Source organism: Triticum aestivum, chromosome 5A, assembly GCF_018294505.1.
Source record: "Triticum aestivum cultivar Chinese Spring chromosome 5A, IWGSC CS RefSeq v2.1, whole genome shotgun sequence".
Taxonomy (NCBI): Eukaryota; Viridiplantae; Streptophyta; class Magnoliopsida; order Poales; family Poaceae; genus Triticum; species Triticum aestivum.
The window spans coordinates 522646026-522668059 of NC_057806.1; the positions used below are offsets into that span (position 1 = coordinate 522646026).

The 22034-nt window shown below is 47.1% G+C and overlaps 1 protein-coding gene across 1 annotated transcript; it reads right to left on the reverse strand.

The window, feature by feature from the left end:
- Positions 1-15979: 15979 nt before the first annotated feature.
- LOC123104460 (ATPase GET3A) lies at positions 15980-20908 on the reverse strand. The gene is made up of 7 exons (XM_044526311.1): positions 20481-20908; positions 19246-19367; positions 18975-19125; positions 17998-18108; positions 16981-17119; positions 16605-16720; positions 15980-16523 (listed from the first exon to the last, which is right to left on the reverse strand). The coding sequence occupies exons 1-7, from the start codon at positions 20754-20756 to the stop codon at positions 16347-16349; spliced, it is 1092 nt and encodes a 363-aa protein (XP_044382246.1). The 5' UTR covers positions 20757-20908; the 3' UTR covers positions 15980-16346.
- Positions 20909-22034: the final 1126 nt, after the last annotated feature.

The window sequence follows — 22034 nt, forward strand, 5'->3', positions numbered from 1 at the left end:
ACATGCTACAGGATCTGAACATGGCAAATGAAAGCATGGCATGGAGCTACTCAAAGAGCTTAACAAAAGTCCCTTAGTGACCTTGAGCCAAAAGGGATCAGAAAATACAATTGCAAGCATGTGAACATAGCAAAAAACATAATCAGTTTTTAGACTTAGTGAAAACTGGCACATGCTGAAATATAACTCAAGTAGGCATGTTTACGAGCTCTATGCACTCACTACGGTGCAAGTCATGGCAATACAAGCATACACCCAACAAGAAGGCACAAAATGCAAGCTAGACATGGCAAGAACAATAACATAGCATGCACGGATCAACTACAACATCATCGGCAAAATTGCAAACAAGTTGACAATCTGCCCAGATTCACAAAGTAGCAAAATTAGAGCTCGATTGACTCAAGCTAGGGTGCTCCATAATTGCAAACAAAGACATGGATGGATAGAGCACTACAATATTAACAAAACATCCTTACTGATCATCCTCAAAAGAGGCACGGATCACTAGGAAACAACATGAACATATGACAACATGAGATAAACAGCTCAAGGACTTAGTGCAAATGCTAAGTCCCTGAAAACAGAATTACTAAGTGCACCACTTTGCAAGCTTGCACAAGTCACCACACACATCACAAAAATACATGGGTTGCACCTATGGAAAGATGACAAAACCCTTAACAAAACATATGTAGAGCATCAGGGCATATCATACACACATTAATCATGGCAAAAATGATGCAATGGAATGAAATGATGTACTCTCTGAGATGAACATTTTGATATGCTATATGCATGAATCGAAGCTATGGATGCAAAGTTACGGGGTCACGAACATGAGCACTTGAAACGGAAATTTTAGGGACTTAGACGAAAATTCAACCTCCTAGATCTAGGGTTTGACCCGAGGCACGCAAACCGAGGACGGTGGCACGCACTGTAGCTGGTCGGATCCGAGGTCGCCAGCGTTGGGGTCTTGCCGGAAGGAGGGGAGGCGAGGCCGGCTCTGGGTGGCGGCTACCGGAGCGCCGGAGACGGCGGTGTGGCGGCGCGAGGCCGAGGCGATGCGGGGCGCGGCCGGGCGGCGGAGTGGCGGCGATGGCGCGGCGACCGGCGAGGTTGCGCAGCGGGGCGGCGATGGCGTGCGGCGACGCGGCCACCAGAGTCAAGGGAGGCGGCGGCGCGACGCGCAAGGAGGCGGCGGGGGCGGCTCGCGGGGCGGCTAGGCCGGGAGGGCCTGCCTCGGGCCCGAGCGGGCTGCGGCGGCGGCGGTGGTACAACAGCCACGTGGTGCGCTGCCACTGGTTGCGGGCGGCGGCTGCGGCGTGTCCGGCCGGAACGGACACGTCCGGCGCGCGAGGTGGATTTTTTTAGGGTTTCGGGGAGGAAGGAGATCCGAAAACGGAGGGGTTCTTTAAATAGAGGTAGAGGGAGCTAGGAGAGTCCAAATGAGGTGCGGTTTTCGGCCACGCGATCGTGATCGAACGCTCTAGATGATGGAGCAGAGTTAGGTGGGTTTTGGGACAAATTGGAGGGGTGTTGGGCTGCAACACACATGAGGCCTTTTCGGTCCCTCGGTTAACCGTTGGAGTATCAAACAAAGTCCAAAAGATACGAAACTTGACAGGCGGTCTACTGGTAGTAAACCAAGGCCGCTTGGCAAGTCTCGGTCCAATCCGGAAATGTTTAATCCCCACACATGAAAGGAAGGTAGAAATGACCACCGGAGGAGAACGAAGCGCCGGAATGCAAAATGGACAACGGGGAAAATGCTCGAATGCATGAGATGAACACGTATGCAAATGCAATGCACATGATGACATGATAAGAGATGCATGACAACGACAACAACACAAGGAGACAAAAAACCCGAACCCGAGGAAATAAATTAACTTAACACCGGAAACGGCAAGAGTTGGAGTACAAATTGGGAAAATTACATCCGAGGTGTTACAACACTCCACCACTACGAAAGGATCTCGTCCCGAGATCTAGGACTGAAAGAACGTCGGGTACTCAGAACGGAGGTGATCCTCACGTTCCCAGGTAGCTTCACGGTCGGAATGGTGTGACCACTTAACTTTGAGAAATTTGATTGACTTATTGCGAGTCTTGCGTTCAGTCTCTTCAAGAATAGCAACTGGGTGCTCACGATAGGAGAGATCTTCTTGGAGCTCAATGTCCTCGAAGTTGACGATGCGGTCAGGAGTCTTGAAGCATTTTCGAAGCTGAGAGACATGGAACATGTCATGAACATTTGCAAAGTTTGAAGGAAGCTCGAGTTGATAGGTGAGGTCGCCTCTCTTGCTGACAATCTTGAAAGGTCCCACGTATCTAGGGGCAAGCTTCCCTTTGATACCGAAGCGACGAGTACCTTTCATAGGAGAGACGCGGAGGTAAACATGATCTCCGATCTCGAAAGCCAAATCACGGTGCTTACTATCATAGTAGCTCTTCTGGCGGGATTGGGCTGCTTTGAGGTTATCACGAATGACTTTGCACATTTCCTCTGCCTTTGTGATTAAGGCATTACCCAAAAGCTGACGTTCACCGGTTTCAGACCAGTTGAGAGGGGTACGGCACTTCCTGCCATACAGAATTTCAAATGGGGCCTTGCCCGAACTTGCTTGAAAACTGTTGTTGTAGGAGAATTCAGCATAAGGAAGACAATCCTCCCACTTCATGCCGAAGGAGATCACACAAGCCCTGAGCATATCTTCAAGAATCTGGTTGACACGCTCGACTTGACCGCTAGTTTGAGGATGGAAAGCTGTGCTGAAGCGGATGTTGGTGCCCATGGCCTTCTGAAAAGAATCCCAAAACTTCGAGGTAAAGATGCTGCCACGGTCTGAAGAGATCACTTGTGGAATACCGTGCAGAGAGACAATACGAGAGGTATAGAGTTCCGCCAATTGAGCTGCAGTGATCGACTCTTTGATAGGCAGAAAGTGAGCCACTTTGGTGAGTTTGTCGATGACAACGAATATAGCATCATTGCCACGCTTGGACTTTGGAAACCCAGTCACGAAGTCCATTTCAATGTGGTCAAACTTCCATTCTGGAATGGCAAGAGGTTGGAGGAGACCAGCTGGCCTTTGGTGTTCTGCCTTCACTCTTCTGCAGACATCACATTCATTCACGAATTGAGCAATCTCGCGCTTCATTCGAGTCCACCAATAAGCTTGCTTGAGGTCCTGATACATCTTCGTGCTCCCAGGGTGGATGGAGAGGAGAGAATTGTGAGCCTCGTTCATGATCACTTTACGGAGGTCACCTTTGGGTACAACAATACGATCCTCGAAGAAGAGAGTGTCCTTGTCATCAAGGCGGTAGCACTTGTACTTGGGTTGACTCTTGGCAATCCCAATCTTCACCTTTTTCACCATAGCATCAAGAAGCTGGGCTTGGCGAATCTGGTCTTCCAAGGTAGGAGAGACTTGAAGGTTGGCGAGGAAACCTTGAGGAACAACTTGCAGATTAAGTTTGCGGAAAGCTTCACAAAGCTCGGGTTGATAAGGCTTGAGAATCAGACTGTTGCAATAAGCTTTCCTGCTCAATGCGTCAGCAATCACATTGGCCTTGCCTGGAGTATACTCAATACTCGGATTATACTCTTGAATCATTTCGACCCATCGAGTTTGCCTGAGGTTGAGATTAGGCTGAGTGAAGATGTACTTGAGACTCTTGTGATCAGTGAAAATGTCCACTTTTCTTCCCAATAGAAGATGTCTCCAAGTCAAAAGAGCATGCACAACTGCCGCCAACTCGAGATCATGAGTGGGGTAGTTCTTCTCATTAGGCTTCAACTGGCGAGAGGTATAAGCAACAACTTTCTTCTCTTGCATCAATACTGCGCCAAGACCTTGGAGAGAGGCATCACAAAAGACCTCGTACGGCTTGGATTCATCAGGCGGAGTCAGAACTGGAGCAGTGATCAATTTCTCTTTCAAAGTGTTGAAAGCAATGTCACACTCCGGAGACCAAACGTACTTGACGTGCTTCTGGAGAAGATTTGAGAGAGGCTTCGCGATCTTAGAAAAGTTTTCAACGAATCTTCGGCAATAGCTTGCGAGACCGAGGAAGCTACGGAGTTGCTTCATGTTCTGAGGAGGTTCCCAATTCACAATTGCAGACACCTTCTCAGGATTCACTGCAATGCCCTTGGCAGAGATGATATGACCAAGATAAAGAACCTCATCGAGCCAAAATTCACACTTGGAGAACTTGGCGTAGAACTGATGTTCTCTGAGCTTATCAAGAACCAAACGCAAGTGCTTGGCATGATCTTCCTTGTTCTTGGAGAAAACCAGAATGTCGTCGAGATAGACCAAAACGAAGTCATTGGTGTAGGCGCTGAAGAGAAGTTCATCATGCGAGATAACATCGGAGGAGCGTTGACGAGGCCAAAAGACATGATAGTGTATTCATATGAACCAAAGCTTGTCCTGAAAGCCGTCTTGGGAATATCTTGCTCACGGATTCGAATCTGATGATAACCCATATGGAGATCAAGCTTGGAGAATACTTGGGCACCTTTGAGTTGTTCGAACAGCTCATTGATGTTGGGAAGTGGGTATTTGTTCTTGATGGTCTTCTTGTTCACTGGACGGTAATCAACACAAAGTCGGTCCGTTCCATCCTTCTTCTTCACAAAAAGAACACCACAACCCCACGGAGAAGAACTAGGCTGGATGAGACCCATTTTCTCTTGAATATCGAGTTGCTTCTTCAGCTCCTTCAACTCTTTAGGTCCGAGCTTGTAAGGACGTTTGCACACAGGTTTCGTGCCAGGCTCAAGATCAATAACGAATTCAACTGGCCGGTGCGGAGGCATTCCTGGAAGCTCTTCTGGAAAGACGTCTTGATATTCGCAAATGACTGGAATTTGAGATATAGCATCCAATTCACCCTTCTCATTAAGAGAAAACAGACGGATGGTATTATCCCGAGCGGCAAAGACAATTACATCCTCAGACGAATGAGTCAATTGAATCTGCCTGGCTGCACAATCAAGCTGAGCCTTGTGCTTAGAAAGCCAATCCATCCCGAGAATAAGATCAATATCCGAGCTACCAAGAACCATTGGAGAAGCCAGAAACTTGAAATCACCCATCAAGATAGAAATATCCGAAACCATCATACTAGAACTCAAACGCTTAGCCGGAGAGACGACTTGCATAGCTCTAGGTAAAGCCTTAGTACTAAAATTGTTCTCCGATGCAAATGGGAATGACATGAAGGAATGCGATGCACCAGAGTCAAAAAGTACTTTTGTGGGAATATCATTAACAGGAAGGTTACCCATGATCACATCTGACGAATCCTCTGCCTGAGCTGCATTTATCAAGTTGACCTTGGCGTGCTTGGGGTTATGCTTGACCACAGCTGTACTTGCCGATCTGGTAGGAGGAGGAGGAGGAAGACGCCTCTGGTTGAGACACTTGTTGGCATAGTTACCCTTCTGTTGGCACTTGTTGCACGTGACCTCTGAAAGCGGATGGTGATACGGAGCACTCGATCTTGGAGCTTGAGACGAAGTCTTGTTCTGAAAGCCAGGGTTGGGTGGGTGGGAAGAACCACTGCCACCTTTGCTCTTCTGTTGATACGGCTGACGAAACGAAGGAGGAGGAACCCAAAACTTCTGCTGCTTGGCCACTTGAGTAGAGGAAGAAGGAGTAACATCTCTGGCTCGCTTCTTGGAAGCATCACACCTCAACTGAGCAGCCTCTTGCTTCAATGCCATGTTGTAGAACTCATCGTATCTCAAGGGCTCAAAGAGAACAAGAGCTAGCTGAATTTCTTCTCTGAGACCACCCCTGAACTGGTATATCATGCTCTTCTCATCAGGTACGTCCTGCTTGGCAAAGCGGGCGAGCTTCTGGAACAACTTGTTGTAGTCATAGACAGACAAAGAGCCTTGCTTCAGGTTGCGGAATTCCTCACGCTTGCTTTCAACCACGCTCTGGGAAATATGATGAGCTCAGAAATCTCGACGGAAATCATCCCAAGTGATAACACGTCCACCTCTAGAGTCCTTGTACTGCTGGAACCATTCTGCAGCTTGATCTTTGAGTTGGAAGGAAGCGAACTTAACAAAGTCCTCAGGCCTGACGTTACTGCACTCGAAATGCTTGCACAGATCCACAAGCCAATCGTCAGCATCGGTTGCCTCAACACAATTGCTGAAAGTCTTTGGCCCGTTAGCAAGGAACTGGTTGAGTGTAGCAAAGTGATTCTGATTGTTGCCTTGATTCCCTTGGTTGCCTTGATTGCGCTCTTGAAGAATTTGCATGATCAACTGTGTGTTTGCATTGGTTGCGGCCATCACAGCTTGCCATGCCTCTGGAGGAGGTGGAGGTGGTGGCGGATCAGGATTCGGAGTCGTGCGCGTTGGAGGAGCCATCCTGAAGAGGTTGACCACCATTAGCACATTGACAGACAAATATTGAAGCTGAATCCAACGGAATGAAAATTGCAACATATAGTCTTCACATCCGAACAAAATGAACGAATGCATTCCTCTTGAAATGGTCACATATCCATAAATTGAGAAGCCACGTAGAATTAAGGTAGAGAAATAAATCAACAAGGTACGGATCAAGAACGAATAATCGGTAAGAAATCCCAATCTCAAACCAATATCCGTGGAAGAAGAACTAGAGCTACTAGAATTCCCACCTATGAAACTCCCGAACCTTTCCGGTTATGCAATCAGGTGTTGGGGATACAGGGGAAGCATAATATCTCACCCAAACTAGCAAATCCTACATCCAGCTGTATCCATCCTTCAACACATAACCAAGAAACCTTCGGAAACCATCTACCTCAACCTTCGAAAAGCATCCGTTATACAAGTTATGGCGATACTCCCGAACTCCCGCCCCAGTACTGGGTGGCGTCGAGGTTATCTCACCAACGAACTGCATAAAAGAGATTTTCGATGTCGGCGTACTAAACTCAGGTATTCCAGAACTGCAACGATAAAATTATGATGACAACACCTCAGAGCTCAACTCCCCGGGACACTTCCACTAAACCCCTGACAGGAGGCACCAAGACAATGTTCTCATCATAAAACCATCGGAACGATTCCAAGATACCCGCGTGATCCTAAAAAATTTTAGTGAAATTTGAGAAGAGAAGAGTCAAAACTCTACGTCAGGATGCCTTACCAGAGCGATGAGGAGACTGGGAAGTAAAAAGAATTCCTAAACTCTCCGATATATAATTCCTAATGACTCAAAACATTTTTCTAGACACAACTCGGCCGCTAAAAACGATCAAGCAATGGGGCTCCTAAGGTCGGGGAAGGCTCTGATTACCAACTTGTAACACCCTCGATGCGACTATATCTCCCACGTGTCGAGGCACGACTTAGAGGCATAATCGCATTGAAGGCATATGTCGCAAGTTAGGCAATCTTCACAACATCCCATGTAATATGATAATAAAAGGGGAGATAACATAGTTGGCTTACACTCGCCACGTCAATCAAGTACATAAATAACATTACATCATCCAAACACTCATGGCCCGACTACGGCGCCAAAATAAAAGAGAACCCAACATGCGACACGGTCCCGATCACCCCCAACTGGGCACCACAACTGATCATCGGGAAAGGAAACATAGTAACGTTGAGAGTCCTCATCGAACTCCCACTTGAGCTCAAGCGCGTCTCCTGGAGCGGAATCATCAGGCCCTGCATCTGGTGTAATAGTAATCTGTGAGCCACAGGGACTCAGCAATCTCGCACCCTCGCGATCAAGACTATTTAAGCTTATAGGTATGGCAAGGTAAATATAAGTGGAGCTGCAGCAAGCGACTAGCATATATGGTGGCTAACTTATTCGCAAAAGAGAGCGAGAAGAGGAGGCAAAGCGCGAGCGAGAAACTAGAGAACAACCTGCGCAAACATTACTCCAACACCGTGTCCGCTTCCCGGACTCCGCCGAGAAGAGGCCATCACGGTAACACACTCAGTTGATTCATTTTAATTAAGTTAAGGTTCAAGTTATCTACAACCGGACATTAACAAATTCCCATCTGCCCATAACCGCGGGCACGGCTTTCGAAAGTTCAAATCCCTGCAGGGGAGTCCCAACTTAGCCCATGACAAGCTCTCACGGTCAACGAAGGAATAGACCTCCTCCCAAGACGTTCCGATCAGACTCGGTATCTCGGTTCTTCAAGACACTTCGACAGGTTAAAACAAGACCAGCAACACCGCCCGAATGTGCCGACAAATCCCGATAGGAGCTGCACATATCTCGTTCTCAGGGCACACTCAGATGAGACTAGCTACGAGTAAAACCAACCCTCAAGTTTCCCCGAGGTGGCCCCGCAGGCAGCTCAGTTCGGACCAACACTCAGAGGGAGCACTGGCCCGGGGGGGGTTAAAATAAGATGACCCTTGGGCTCCGGTAACCCAAGGGGAAAAGAGGCTAGGTGGCGAATGGTAAAACCAAGGTTGGGCATTGCTGGAAAAGCTTTAATCAAGGCGAACTATCAAGGGGTTCCCATTATAACCCAACCGCGTAAGGAACGCAAAATCCGGGAACATAACACCGATATGACGGAAACTAGGGCGGCAAGAGTGGAACAAAACACTAGGTGAGAGGCCGAGCCTTCCACCCTTTACCAAGTATATAGATGCATTAAGATAACAAGATAATATAATGATATCCCAACAAGTAAATAAATGTTCCAACAAGGAACGGCCTCCAATCTTCACCTGCAACTAGCAACGCTATAAGAGGGGCTGAGCAAAGCGGTAACATAGCCAATCAACGGTTTGCTAGGACAATGGTGGGTTAGAGGTTTGACATGGCAATTTGGGAGGCTTGAAAGCAAGTGGTAGGCATCGTAGCAATGGCATAGCAAAAGAGCGAGCAAACTAGCATAGCAAAGATAGTAGTGATTTCGAGGGTATGATCATCTTGCCTGCACAGTTGTCAGAGTTGACTGGATCCTCGAAAGCAAACTCAACGGGCTCCTCGTTAGCGAACTCGTCTCCCGGCTCTACCCAAACAAGACAAACAAGCAACAAGGATACAATCAACCACGTGCAAGGATCAAGCAATATGATGCAATGATGATATGCTATGCGGGATGCGATGCGGGATGCAAAATGCAAGATATGATAGGAAATGCATGAACCTGGCCTCAACATGTAAATCCAAGTGTGCCACTGGAAAGATGAGATGAAATCGCTTGAAAACGATATAAAGAACGCCGGAATCGGAGTTACGGTTTGGAAATGGCAAGCGATTCAAATATGACACCGGTCTGCGGTTTACAGCAAGTAGCCATCTAAATGCAATGAGATGAACATGCTACAGCACCCAAACATGACAACAAAATACATGGCAGGGATGCATTCAAGATGCTTAACAAAAGTCTAGCACTGAGCTACGGCCAATTCATCCATTAACAGGTTCAAACAAGCATGGCAAAAATGCATATGGCAAACAGATCTCAGACTTAGTGAAATTAACACTTGTCTGAAATTTCAGATCAAGTAGCCCTCTTCGGAGCAACAAAACTATATGCTACAGGATCTGAACATGGCAAATGAAAGCATGGCATGGAGCTACTCAAAGAGATTAACAAAAGTCCCTTAGTGACCTTGAGCCAAAAGGGATCAGAAAATACAATTGCAAGCATGTGAACATAGCAAAAAACATAATCAGTTTTTAGACTTTGTGAAAACTGGCACATGCTGAATATAACTCAAATAGGCATGTTTACGATCTCGATGCACTCACTACGGTGCAAGTCATGGAAAGACAAGCATACACCCAACAAGAAGGCACAAAATTCAAGCTAGACATGGCAATAACAATAACATAGCATGTACGGATCAACTACAACATCATCGGCAAAATTGCAAACAAGTTGACAATCTGCCCAGATTCACAAAGTAGTAAAAGTAGAGCTCGATTGACTCAAGCTAGGATGCTCCATAATTGCAAACAAAGACATGGATGGATAGAGCACTACAATATTAAAAAAAACATCCTTACTGATCATCCTCAAAAGAGGCACGGATCACTAGGAAACAACATGAACATATGACAACATGAGATAAACAGCTCAAGGACTTGGTGGAAATGCTAAGTCCCTAAAAACAGAATTACTAAGTGCACCACTTTGCAAGCTTGCACAAGTCACCGCACACATCACAAAAATATATGGGTTGCACCTCTGGAAAGATGACAAAACCCTTAACAAAATATATGTAGAGCATCAGGGCATATCATACACACATTAATCATGGCAAAAATGACAAAAACCTAAATGGAGCAGCAGATCTGACAATTATCCCAAGTAGCCCTCTTCTAACAGCATTTCGGGCATCAAGATGAACTCAAATGAAAATGATGCAATGGAACGAAATGATGCACTCTCTGAGATGAACATTTTGATATGCTATATGCATGAATCGAAGCTATGGATGCAAAGTTACGGGGTCACGAACATGAGCATTTGAAACGGAAATTTTAGGGACTTAGACGAAAATTCAACCTCCTAGATCTAGGGTTTGACCCGAGGCACGCGAACCGAGGACGGCGGCATGGACTGTAGCTGGCCGGATCCGAGGTCACCGGTGTCGGGGTCTTGCCGGAAGGAGGGGAGGCGAGGCTGGCTCCGGGCGGCGGCCACTGAAGCGCCGGAGACAGTGGCGTGGCGGCGCGAGGCTGAGGCGATGCGGGGCGCGGCCGGGCGGCGGAGTGGCGGCGATGGCACGGCGACCGGCGAGGTTGCGCGGCGGGGCGGCGATGGCGTGCGGCGGCGCGGCCACCGGAGTCGAGGGAGGCGGCGGCGCGGCGCGCAAGGAGGCGGCACGGGCGGCTCGCGGGGCGGCTGGGCCGGGAGGGCCTGCCCCGGGCCCGAGCGGGCTGCGGCGGCGGCGGTAGTATGGCGGCCACGTGGCGCGCTGCCACTGGCTGCGGGTGGCGGCTGCGGCGTGTCCGGCCGGAACGGACACGTCCGACGCGCGAGGTGGATTTTTTAGGGTTTCGGGGAGGAAGGAGATCCGAAAACGGAGGGGTTCTTTAAATAGAGGTAGAGGGAGCTAGGAGAGTCCAAATGAGGTGCGGTTTTCGGCCACACGATCGTGATCGAACGCTCTAGATGATGGAGCAGAGTTAGGTGGGTTTTGGGCCAAATTGGAGGGGTGTTGGGCTGCAACACACACGAGTCCTTTTCGGTCCCTCGGTTAACCGTTGGAGTATCAAACGAAGTCCAAAAGATACGAAACTTGACAGGTGGTCTATCGGTAGTAAACCAAGGCCGCTTGGCAAGTCTCGGTCCAATCCAGAAATGTTTAATCCCCACACACGAAAGAAAGGTAGAAATGACCACCCGAGGAGAACGAAGCGCCGGAATGCAAAACGGACAACGGGGAAAATGCTCGAATGCATGAGATGAACACGTATGCAAATGCAATGCACATGATGACATGATAAGAGATGCATGACAATGACAACAACACACGGAGACAAAAAAACCTGAACCCGAGGAAATAAATTAACTTAACACCGGAAACGGCAAGAGTTGGAGTACAAATTGGGAAAATTACATCCGGGGTGTTACATAAGCCATAACTAAAATCAGTTTAATCATAGCAAGATGCTTCAGCTAGAAGCTCCCCTCCGCACCAACCATCTATAATTCAACCTGTCGGTCATTATCAGGGACTGCCATGTCGTAAGTAGCAATTCCCAACTAGACTGAAGTGAAGCAGAGCAAGATGGGGAAAATAAAATTGGGAGAAGAGAAGCGGTCCGGCTCACCATGGTAGCGCGATTGCGAGGGTGGTTTTAGTGGTAACTCTGCCCATAGCCACAGGCCCTCATGCGGAGGTAGTAGATGCAGTTGGTCGTCGAAGGGGAGCGGTGTCGAGAGGGACGTCGCGATGGGAAGCAGGTCGCAGGGGAGTGTTGACTAGCGACGGAGCGCCGGGATGGAGGATCGCATGGGGAGTGGTGAGGGCCTGAGGGGCGGCCTCCACATGCGACCGACGATACTAGACACACCACCGGAAGGAGGGCTAGGCGGGGAGAATCCGAGATGTTGTTGTCTCGTCTTCTTAAGCAGTACACAAACTCTAACAAAACTCAAAGAAATGTCTAAAAACAGAGCCCTCCCACCAGCAAGGGGATCCACCGTGCCGCCATGTTCCGAAGGCCACAGAAGACTAGACGAACCGGCGATGATGCGGGCATGAGGCAGAGAAACCTTAAAGGCCTCCTTTGGTTTAGAGGAATTTCATAGGAATTCTAGAGGATAGGATTTTTATAGGATTTTTTCCTTTAGAGCCCTTTGGTTCATAGGAATGGATTCCTATTCCTACATAGGATTGGTTCCTATCCTCCACATTTCATAGGAAAATATAAAAGAGCCTAGACTCAATGGAAAAATTCCTTTAGTGTCAACCAAATGACATCTTGTTTCCTATTCCTACTCATAGGATTTGAGATACATGTCATCTCATTTCCTACGAGATTCATATTCCTATGATAATCCTATCCTATGAACCAAATGAGGCCTAAGCTTTTTTACGGAGAAGGCGGGTGCGAGGCAGCATTCCTTGATTAGTGAACTACGAGGTGGGTTGTTGAGTGTAGCCCGTCAATACGAGGTCATAGAAAAATACGGGGTGTAGCTAGTGCAGCCACTTGTGCAGCGTTTTCGGACAGATTCGGTGGGATGGCCGCCTATCAGGTCGAGGATTCCCGCCGGCGCGGACATCCAGGCTAGATCGGCCCGGGGAAGCTCGTCGCATTTGGCAGCGGCCTCTTGGACTGGTGCATGCATGCATGCATCTTTGGCGCGTCAAGCAAAAATGCTACACGTACAGGCTCATTCTACAGGTTTTTACAGGTTAAGGACCATTCGCTCTTCTAATTGGCCCCCCCTGATTTTCACCGGTGGGCCCGTGCATCTTAATCAATCCTCGGCCAATCACTATTAAGCAACCTGTAAACCTCCTGTAAAACTCCGTACGTCTAGCAAAGCTCCGCGTCAAGTCGTCGTCTAGCGCGGTAATAAGGATGGGAGCACGGTATGCAAAACATTTTGACTTCTATATTCAGAAGAAATGGATCATGCTAGACCTTTTTTTTCTAGTACATAATATAAAATGCGTCCGTGCAAACTTTGCAGCGCCACTTGGGCATTAACGATGCCACTCACCAATTTACTGTGGCCAGTGGGCCTTCTTTTTACTGTAGCCAGTTGGTCTGCACGCCGTTTCATGGTGGATCGGCAAATTGTTTTCCGGACCGAGTTGACGGGCCGGGGCTGGTCAAGTCGTCGACCCCTCGCCGTGGATGCACAGCCCGGGATTCTAGCTAGCCAGCTGCATCTTCTCAAAAAGAAAACGTAGCTAGTTGCAGCACGCAGCAGCAGCTTCCTCCTCCTCCTCCTCCTCCTCCTCCTCTTTGCATGCTATAAAAACTTGGCAAGAAGAAGATAGAAGGCACCACTACCACTTACCCAGATAAGAGTAAGGTAGCAAGGAAAACGTAGAGCCTAATACTTGCCAAGAAACCATGGCTGCCGATGACACAAATTCGGCCAGTCCCCACACCTACTCAGTCCCTTTAGCAGACAAGCTTATGTGGACATACATCAAAGCCCTCATCATCGTCGCTGTGCTCGCCCTGTTCCTTCTGCATGTGCTGGGATCCCTGCGCCGAAGGTCGAGCAACAAGGCCCTCCACGCTATCGTGTTGGGGGTCTACACGCTCTCCTACACCCTGGTGAGCTACACCATCGGTCTCATGCAGAGATCGGACATGTACGTGAGGGAGTTCTCCGTGTGGGCCGTGTGCCTGCTCATGCTCCTCGGCGGCACCGACAACCTCATGGCGTACGGCCTCAACGACGTCGACAACTGGAAGAGCTTCCACGTGAGGCACCTCATCCAGGGCGCGTTCGTGGTTTTCATAGTCGCCGTCTATGGGACGGCGTCCAGGGTGCAGGGGCCGCTCTGGGCCATCTTGGCGGTCAATGCCCTCCAGTCATGCGTGCGGATCAAGTCCATGAAGATGGCGAGCAAATCACACCTGCTCTCCAAGAGCGTGAAGCCGATCGTAGACCACATGCAGATGCAGCGTGAGGGCCGACTGCATGTGGCTTCTGGTCAACGGACAAACCCCGATACCATGGAGGGCTACCGGTATGTTGTCGCCGGCGAGCATCTCTGGAAGAACAATGCCGGACAACCTTCGAACCAATCAAAGGACGGCAATGTTGACGGCATCACCACAGTGGACCAGGTGTGGCAATGCAAGGGGAGCCTGTTGAGCTCCAAGACGGGGCTGCGACTCAGGGACGTGTGCCTCTCCATGGCCCTGTCAAAGATGCTCAACCGAAGGTTCGCGGGGTATGAGCTCGCGGAAGCTGAGCTTGAAGAAACCCGTGACTTTGTGTTCCGCGGCCTGCTCGCCTTCGGGGACGAGCCGTGCGAGCGGGCATTCAGGGTCATTGGGGTGGAGCTTGGTTTTGTCTATGACTTGTACTATACAAGATACCCGTACCTCTACCACAAGGCCCGCTACTTTGGACTCTGCCTTCCCGTCGCCATGGTCACCCTCTGCTCCTGGCTCACCTATCAGCTATTCAACAAGTTCAAGGGCGATGTCTCTTCTCCGGACACCACGGTGTTCTTGATGGCCGTGGTGACATTCTTGGAGGCATTCCAGTTGTACCTGCACATGGCCTCGGGGTGGTTCAAGGTGGCGTTGATCCGGAGCTACATCGCGGGGCAAAGCTGGTGTCTCCCTCGGATGATCATCGGGCTTCTTTTGAGGTTGAAGACGCTCCAGCCGTGGGAGGGCAAGCTGGGGCAGTACTCTCTCCTCCAACACTACGACGGCACACGTCGTGCCAGCACTTGTCTCTATTTCATGACATTGTGCCTGGTTGACAAGGCCAAGAAGGGGCGCAAGAGAGGGAAGCTTGTCAAGCTATCAAGACAAGTGAAGAAAGCAATCGTTGATTCGCTCCTGGAGAGCAAGGGCGACCTGACAAACGGGACAAGGTCGCTGCAGAAGGCCGGCGTCTACGGGCGGCTCTCGTGGGCGTGCAGCCCCGGCGACGGCATGGTGACCCACACCATACTGGTGTGGCACGTCGCCACAACCATTTGCAAGCAACTGGAGCCAGCGACCCTGGGCAACGATGACAAGCAGCGCTCCCAAGTGGCCTCCGATCTGTCCGGGTACTGCGCATACCTCGTTGCCTTCGCGCCGGACCTCCTGCCTGATCATAGCTTCGACGCCGAATCGATGCTCGACAAGTGCATCAAGGAAGCATGTAAGTTGGACCTGCCCAGAGGCGCCAAGAAGATGAAGAGCAAGTGTGAGGAACTGATGAAGATAAGCGGCACCAAAGAAGATAGCGGCGCGGAAACTCTCGTCCGCATGGGCGGTCGACTGGCGAGGGAGCTGACGGAGGAAATCCAGGAGCCGGCGCTGCGGTGGAAAGTGCTCGCTGATTTCTGGGCGGAGATGATGCTGTACGTGGCGCCGTGTGAGGACGCGCGCGCCCGTGCTCACCTGGAGGCTCTGGCGAGAGGAGGGGAGTTCATCACGCACCTCTGGGCGCTGCTCACTCACGCCGGCGTGCTCAAGAGATGCCCTGCTGCTGGGCAAGACGCCGTCTGATCGATCCACTCACTGCACACGCCATGCCTCTTCGCGACTATCCTGCATTACAATAAACGTCGCGAAGAAAGTTGCTGAGCGTTGTAGTTTCTCAAAGTGTTTGTCGTTGCTTCTACATGTATTATTATGCCATGCCTCTTTACGATTAAGCAGTTTCTCAAGGTGTTTGTTGTTGCTTCTACATTTATTATTATGCCATGCCTCTTTAGGATTAAGCCGCATCACAAATAAATGTCAATGATGATTGTTGCACGGCATTGCAGTTTGTCAAAGAGTGCTCTCATTCTTGCTTCAGGACATTTATATGCCATCAACTTGTTGCTCTCAGCAATCCTTTATTGATTTTCCAAGCTTACTTATGTTTAACGAGATACTACAGCAGTGCACAAGGGTTTCTAGGTAATCAATTCCAATCTCAGCCCAGAACAACTCCTAAACAGCGGCATCAACTCTCGAACAGACCCTCTAACACAAGGGCAAAAAAAGACACCTATATATATCGCGTGCTTACAGTACACTTCTCTTCTCATGACTATAACAACAAATCTATAATTTTCAACCAAGGGAAGCAAGAAATGGAGGAAATCAACCGGAGAATGCAGGACAAACAAAATCTCTATAACTGGTGTCCGCCGAGTGCAACAACTTCTGACAGCTGAAGAAGGCTCATGCTACCTGCTTCCCTTTCCTAGCTCTATCTAGTTCCGACTCGGCTTCTTGCAGCGCTGATTTCAGCGTGCCTACTCTCTCTTCTAGCTCCTCCACGCTGCCCCTTCTCAGCACCGGTTCGTACGGTGCCAGGAAGTGCTTGGAGAAGTTCTGTAGAGCTTGCACACCACATACCTGAAAAGTAAAGCGAGCCAATTGTCTTCAACTACTGTCAAGTAATACGAGTTCGAAAATGTTCAGTGCTGGATTTCTTGCCTCCTCTGGGAGCAAGGGCAACTTGATGATGTTGAAGTCATCATATAACATGTGGAACTGATCGACGTACTTCTGTTGCATCTTTACCCGCGCTCTTAGCAGTTTCGACTCGACGGCTGCAAGGTGATGGCACAAGTTTTAGATAGAGATGCACAAATGCACTAACAAGCGTTCAAAATAAACCATTGTGCAAAGTCATCGTTATGTCCTGTACTTAAAAGGCTTCTTGTTTAAACACTACAGAATCTCTATTCAGCCAAAGTTCACGAGGACGAGATTCTCTGCTTGCGTAATATGTGTTTATGATAATCAAAGGTGGATCTGGTATATTTTCATTTCCAAGGAAATCTCGAGACAGTATATTTTTTGTACTAACCTTCCTCGTCAAAAATAACTTGATTGATTATAATATTGTGTGCATCGATCTCGAATTTCGCTAACTCTTGTACCAATCTCTCCGTTTCATACAATGAAAGAAATTCAGGAATACAAACACAAACAAAGGTTGTCAAGTCCTGAGAAGAAAATCAAACAAAAAATAAGTCAGAACGTGGCAACATCTTTAACATTAGATGCTTTCAATGATGTAGAGACATAAAACAATGGTAAAATTATATGATAATCCAGCATGATTCAAAATTTTATGTTAATCCAGTAGAAGTCTCATATACTAATACACATAATGTGTTGCGTACACATGCTTTGCAAAGCACCAAAAGCTGCAGTTACAGATTACAATTGCTCTGTACACAACAGTAAACTATACAAACTGTTGATTCTGAGCATAGAATGAAACAGTTCTACCTACCCTCTAACAATAAATTTAAATTTGATAATCTCATATAGGAGCACTAATATATCAGTGTGAAGTCAACTAGACCATAATTCATCTGTGCTGGAGTTGACTATTACTCGTATTAGATTTGTGTGGTACAGGCCCATTCTTCATTGTGTTCTCGACATTTTTTTACATAGCGCATAACTGTGTAAGCATATTCTCCTAGTGGCAGTTGGGCATGTCCCTAATTTACTAGCCTATAAATGCCTTCCAATTTAAGACCAGAGTTAACAGGATAAACATCCTGGAGTGTTTATTTTTCAGAAGGGGTTTACAGTTTTTAAAATGTGCAGCCTGTGAGTGCATCCTCTAAAGCATACCTAATGCTCCAGGATCACACACCCAGTTGCAACAAGAGCAGTTCACAAAACAATAAATCTGGCATAAATTTCCAAAACAATATCAGCGCTAAAAAGCAAAAGCAACAAAATAATTAGCTATCCCTTTACGGTTCCAACTTGAGGAGGCAGCACAGAACAGCCATTGAAGTCAAATAATAAACATCTTATCTTGTTATTGGACAAAAGTTATTTGGTTCAAGTTTTGTAGTCTTACTGGATCTTTAAATTGCCTGTTCACTTGCTCGATCACGTCCTTCATGCCTTCAATTCTCCCAAGCATCATATCCTCGTTCAAATCATCACCAAGACCAAAAAGTCGACTGGCCTGTGACGGTCATAAATTGTTGTGTCCAACTCAGTTAGTCCAATTACAAGTTTCTACTGCATATGGAAGTACATATCAACAGCATATTACCATTAAACTTCAATACAAACAGTGGAACAATGCCATGGAGTCATCACAATATCTTTCTCAACATATCAAACAATTAAGAAGCCATCTTTTATTCAGGTTGCCATTAATTTCTCAGCATCTTAGTACTTCATGCTCTAATGAACCGAAACCAGACTTCCTCATATTACCATTAAACTTCAATACAAACAGTGGAACAATGCCATGGAGTCATCACAATATCTTTCTCAACATATCAAACAATTAAGAAGCCATCTTTTATTCAGGTTGCCATTAATTTCTCAGCATCTTAGTACTTCATGCTCTAATGAACCGAAACCAGACTTCCTCATATTACCATTAAACTTCAATACAAACAGTGGAACAATGCCATGGAGTCATCACAATATCTTTCTCAACATATCAAACAATTAAGAAGCCATCTTTTATTCAGGTTGCCATTAATTTCTCAGCATCTTAGTACTTCATGCTCTAATGAACCGAAACCAGACTTCCTCATACTACCATTAAACTTCAATACAAACAGTGGAACAATGCCATGGAGTCATCACAATATCTTTCTCAACATATCAAACAATTAAGAAGCCATCTTTTATTCAGGTTGCCATTAATTTCTCAGCATCTTAGTACTTCATGCTCTATTGAACCGAAACCAGACTTCCTCTGCTTTTTTTTTGTTAGTTATGCAATGTACTGCCATGGTGGAATGAACTGATAAATGATAGTATGCGACAACAATCATAGTATCCATGTTGAAATTTATCAAGAACAAAGAATACCTGATTAATCAGACCACCGAATCTATTCTTTAAGTCCATCATTTTCTCTAGACCCTTCTCCAGTGTTGCTGGAAACTGCAGCAACCGTAAAGTATGCCCTGTAGGAGCAGTATCAAAAACTACAACAGAGTAATCCATTGTTTGAACTAGTCTGCAGCAAGAGAACAGAAGTTAGACTCTGATAGTTGCTGGAACTTGAGGTGCAAGCTGAAAAAGAAACTTTGCTTGCAAAGGGAAGAAAGGTGAACACCAAACTGGAGGCTATAATTACTTCAGCATTTCAGCAAAACTCATAGCTTCATCGACTCCTGGAATTGCATTTGTCAATTCTGAAATAAATCCTTCCATTCCTTCATTGCCGAAATCATCATTTTCTACCTTGGGATCAATTTCCTGAAAATTAAGGATCAAAGTGAAGTAAATGAGCCAGAAGACCTTCTCCAGTAAGAGTGAAAGTTTTCATTTACAGAAAGAGTGGGACTAATGAAAGTGGCAACCCAAATGATAAAACAACAAAGGTACTCAAAGATGGAGGAAAATCACATAACCAGGTACCAAAACATAGTGGCAGAAATAGTCTGCACAAGAAATTATCACTGGAGTAGAGCACGTTTTATATCGTGTATCCAGTAAATAACTGGATACGTTGTTAAAAAAGGCTTGGAACAAAATGTTCTCAGAGAGAGGAAGTATATAACATGGACCATACAAGTTATGACCAACTAAACGAAAGCCCTCTTTGCAATGAATCAGACATCTTATTTTCTATTTCCCCTGGTGTAATAATATTTAAATTGAATGCTAGATAATTGGTACTACCTCTGTTCCTAAATATAAGACGTTTTTGCAGTTCAAATTGAATTGAACTGCAAAAACGTATTATAATTAGGAACAGAGGTAGTACTTCTTTTTCCTACAAGTCAGCCACCTTGCTTTCTACTGAAAACCGAGTCCTCTGCAGAACATATAAAAGGGAAATTTCCAAACAGCATTTTTTACTTTCCACTAGTCACAGACCTTATCGTCAGCTGCCACCTTCCAAGGAAGGTGTAAGATGAAATTGTCACCATATTATTGAAGCACACATAGCATATTGGTTCTTCCATAACTACACAACCACCCACATATCACAAGTAGTAACAAAAACCCAAACCAGACCAGAATTGGAAATTTCCAGTTTTAACAACCATCACGAGGGCCCTCTGGTAGGTAGGTACGTCTCTAGTGGGTATATCCCACATAGGAAATAAAATAGGGGTAACCTGGAGAAATATTTCTACTGGCACACTCTCTCTCCTCTTCCACACTACCATCTCATCTCAGCCCCCCCCCCCCCCCCCCCCTCCTGGAATTCGGTGATGAACCCACAGTCCTAGTGTCCTGCCGAAACGCCCTCACGCGGGCAGACAGTGTATCCATCCCATCCAATCCACGCAAACACCAAGGAATTAGGAGGATTCGTGTTGAACCGGCGGGGAAGCGAGGGGAGAGGGGATATGAAATCACCATGGCGTAGAGGTTGGAGAAGCCCTTGACGAGGGTGGGGAACTTGGTGAAGCGCTGCTGGAAGGCGTCGCTGAGGTTGTGGGCGGGGTCGGTGGAGATGACGAGCACGGACTGGCGGACGGAGGCGAGGAGGATGGAGACGATGGAGCTGCAGGTGGTCTTGCCGACGCCGCCCTTGCCGCCGACGAAGACCCACTTGAGGGTGTCCTGCTCCAGGAGGTTCCGCACCGTCGGGTCCGGCGCGTCGCCGGCCTGCACCACCGCCGTGGTCGACATCGTCGGGCGCTCCTCCGATTACGGGGGCCGGGCGCGCGGGAGTTGGGGTCGGGTCGAGGCGAGCCGAGGGAGATCTGGGTGGGAGGCGGGCGACGCCTTGGAGATGTGGGCGGGTGGTACACGACGCGAATCGCCTAGGTGGAAATCTCTTTCCCCTTCTGGACGTTTTCGTACTGGAAGCATTTTCTTTTCCCTCTCCGAAGGAATCTTTATGTCATCTCCAACGCCGATCCTCAAGCCATCCGCGTATCTTTGGACCTCCCGGTTTAATAAATCATGAAAGCGTGAAAATCATTTAACACAGGTCTGTGTCGATCTGCCGAGCTGTGCGGTATGGACGTGTTTTCTTTTGTTAATTGGATACAAAGTGAAGGGTACTACAGGAGTCCAGGTAACAGACACGTAGGACTCTGACACCCCGGCTCATTGCAACTTCTGATTTACGTTGAATTTTCTCGAAGAGGAGAGGATGAACCGGTACGTTAGATAAGTATTTTCCTTAATTAAGAACCAAGATTATCAATCCAGTAGGAGAACCACACAAACCTGCTTAGCAGCATCTGCACACACAAAAGCAAATACTTGCACCCAACACAAGCAAGGGGTTGTCAATTCCCTCAGCGGTTATTTGCAAGAATCAAATCTCATAATGGTAGGCGATAAGATAAATTGCAAAACAAAATAAAATAAATAAAAATGCAGTAAGGTATTTTCATGTTTTATATATGATAAAAGAAGAGGGGCATAGTTTTTAGTTTTTACTAGAGGTTTCTCTCTCAAGTACATAATATAGGGTGGGTAAACAAATTGTTGTTGGGCAATTGATAGAAAAACGTATAGTTATGACGATATTTAAGGCAATGATCATGTATATAGGCATCACGCTCAAGTCAAGTAGATCGACTCATGTTTGCATTTACTACTTATTACTTCACTCATCGACCGCTATCCAGCATGCATCTAGGGTTCAAAGTTAATAAAAATATAGTAACGTCTTAAGCAAGATGACATGGTGCAGACAAAGTAACCCAAGCAATATGAATAAATTCCATCTTTTTATCCTTAATAATGGCAACAATACAAATACGTGTCATGTTCCTTTCTGTCATCGGGATTGAGCACCACAAGATTGAACCCATCACAAAGCATCTCTCCCATTGCAAGATAAATTAATCTAGTTGGCCAAACTAAACGGATAGATCGGAGAGAAATACAATGTATAATTATCATACATAAAAGAATTCAGAAAAGACTTAATTAATATTCGTGAATAATCTA

What these genes read in the sequence shown, in the direction of transcription:
- LOC123104460 (XM_044526311.1), bottom strand. Translation starts at nt 20,756, where the DNA reads ATGTCGACCACGGCGGTGGTGCAGGCCGGCGACGCGCCGGACCCGACG. An exon ending in TCTCCAACCTCTACGCCATG is followed by an intron (nt 19,368 to 20,480) that starts GTGATTTCATAT and finishes CTTAATTTTCAG; the next exon opens with GAAATTGATCCCAAGGTAGA. An exon ending in TCGGTGGTCTGATTAATCAG is followed by an intron (nt 18,109 to 18,974) that starts GTATTCTTTGTT and finishes TGACCGTCACAG; the next exon opens with GCCAGTCGACTTTTTGGTCT.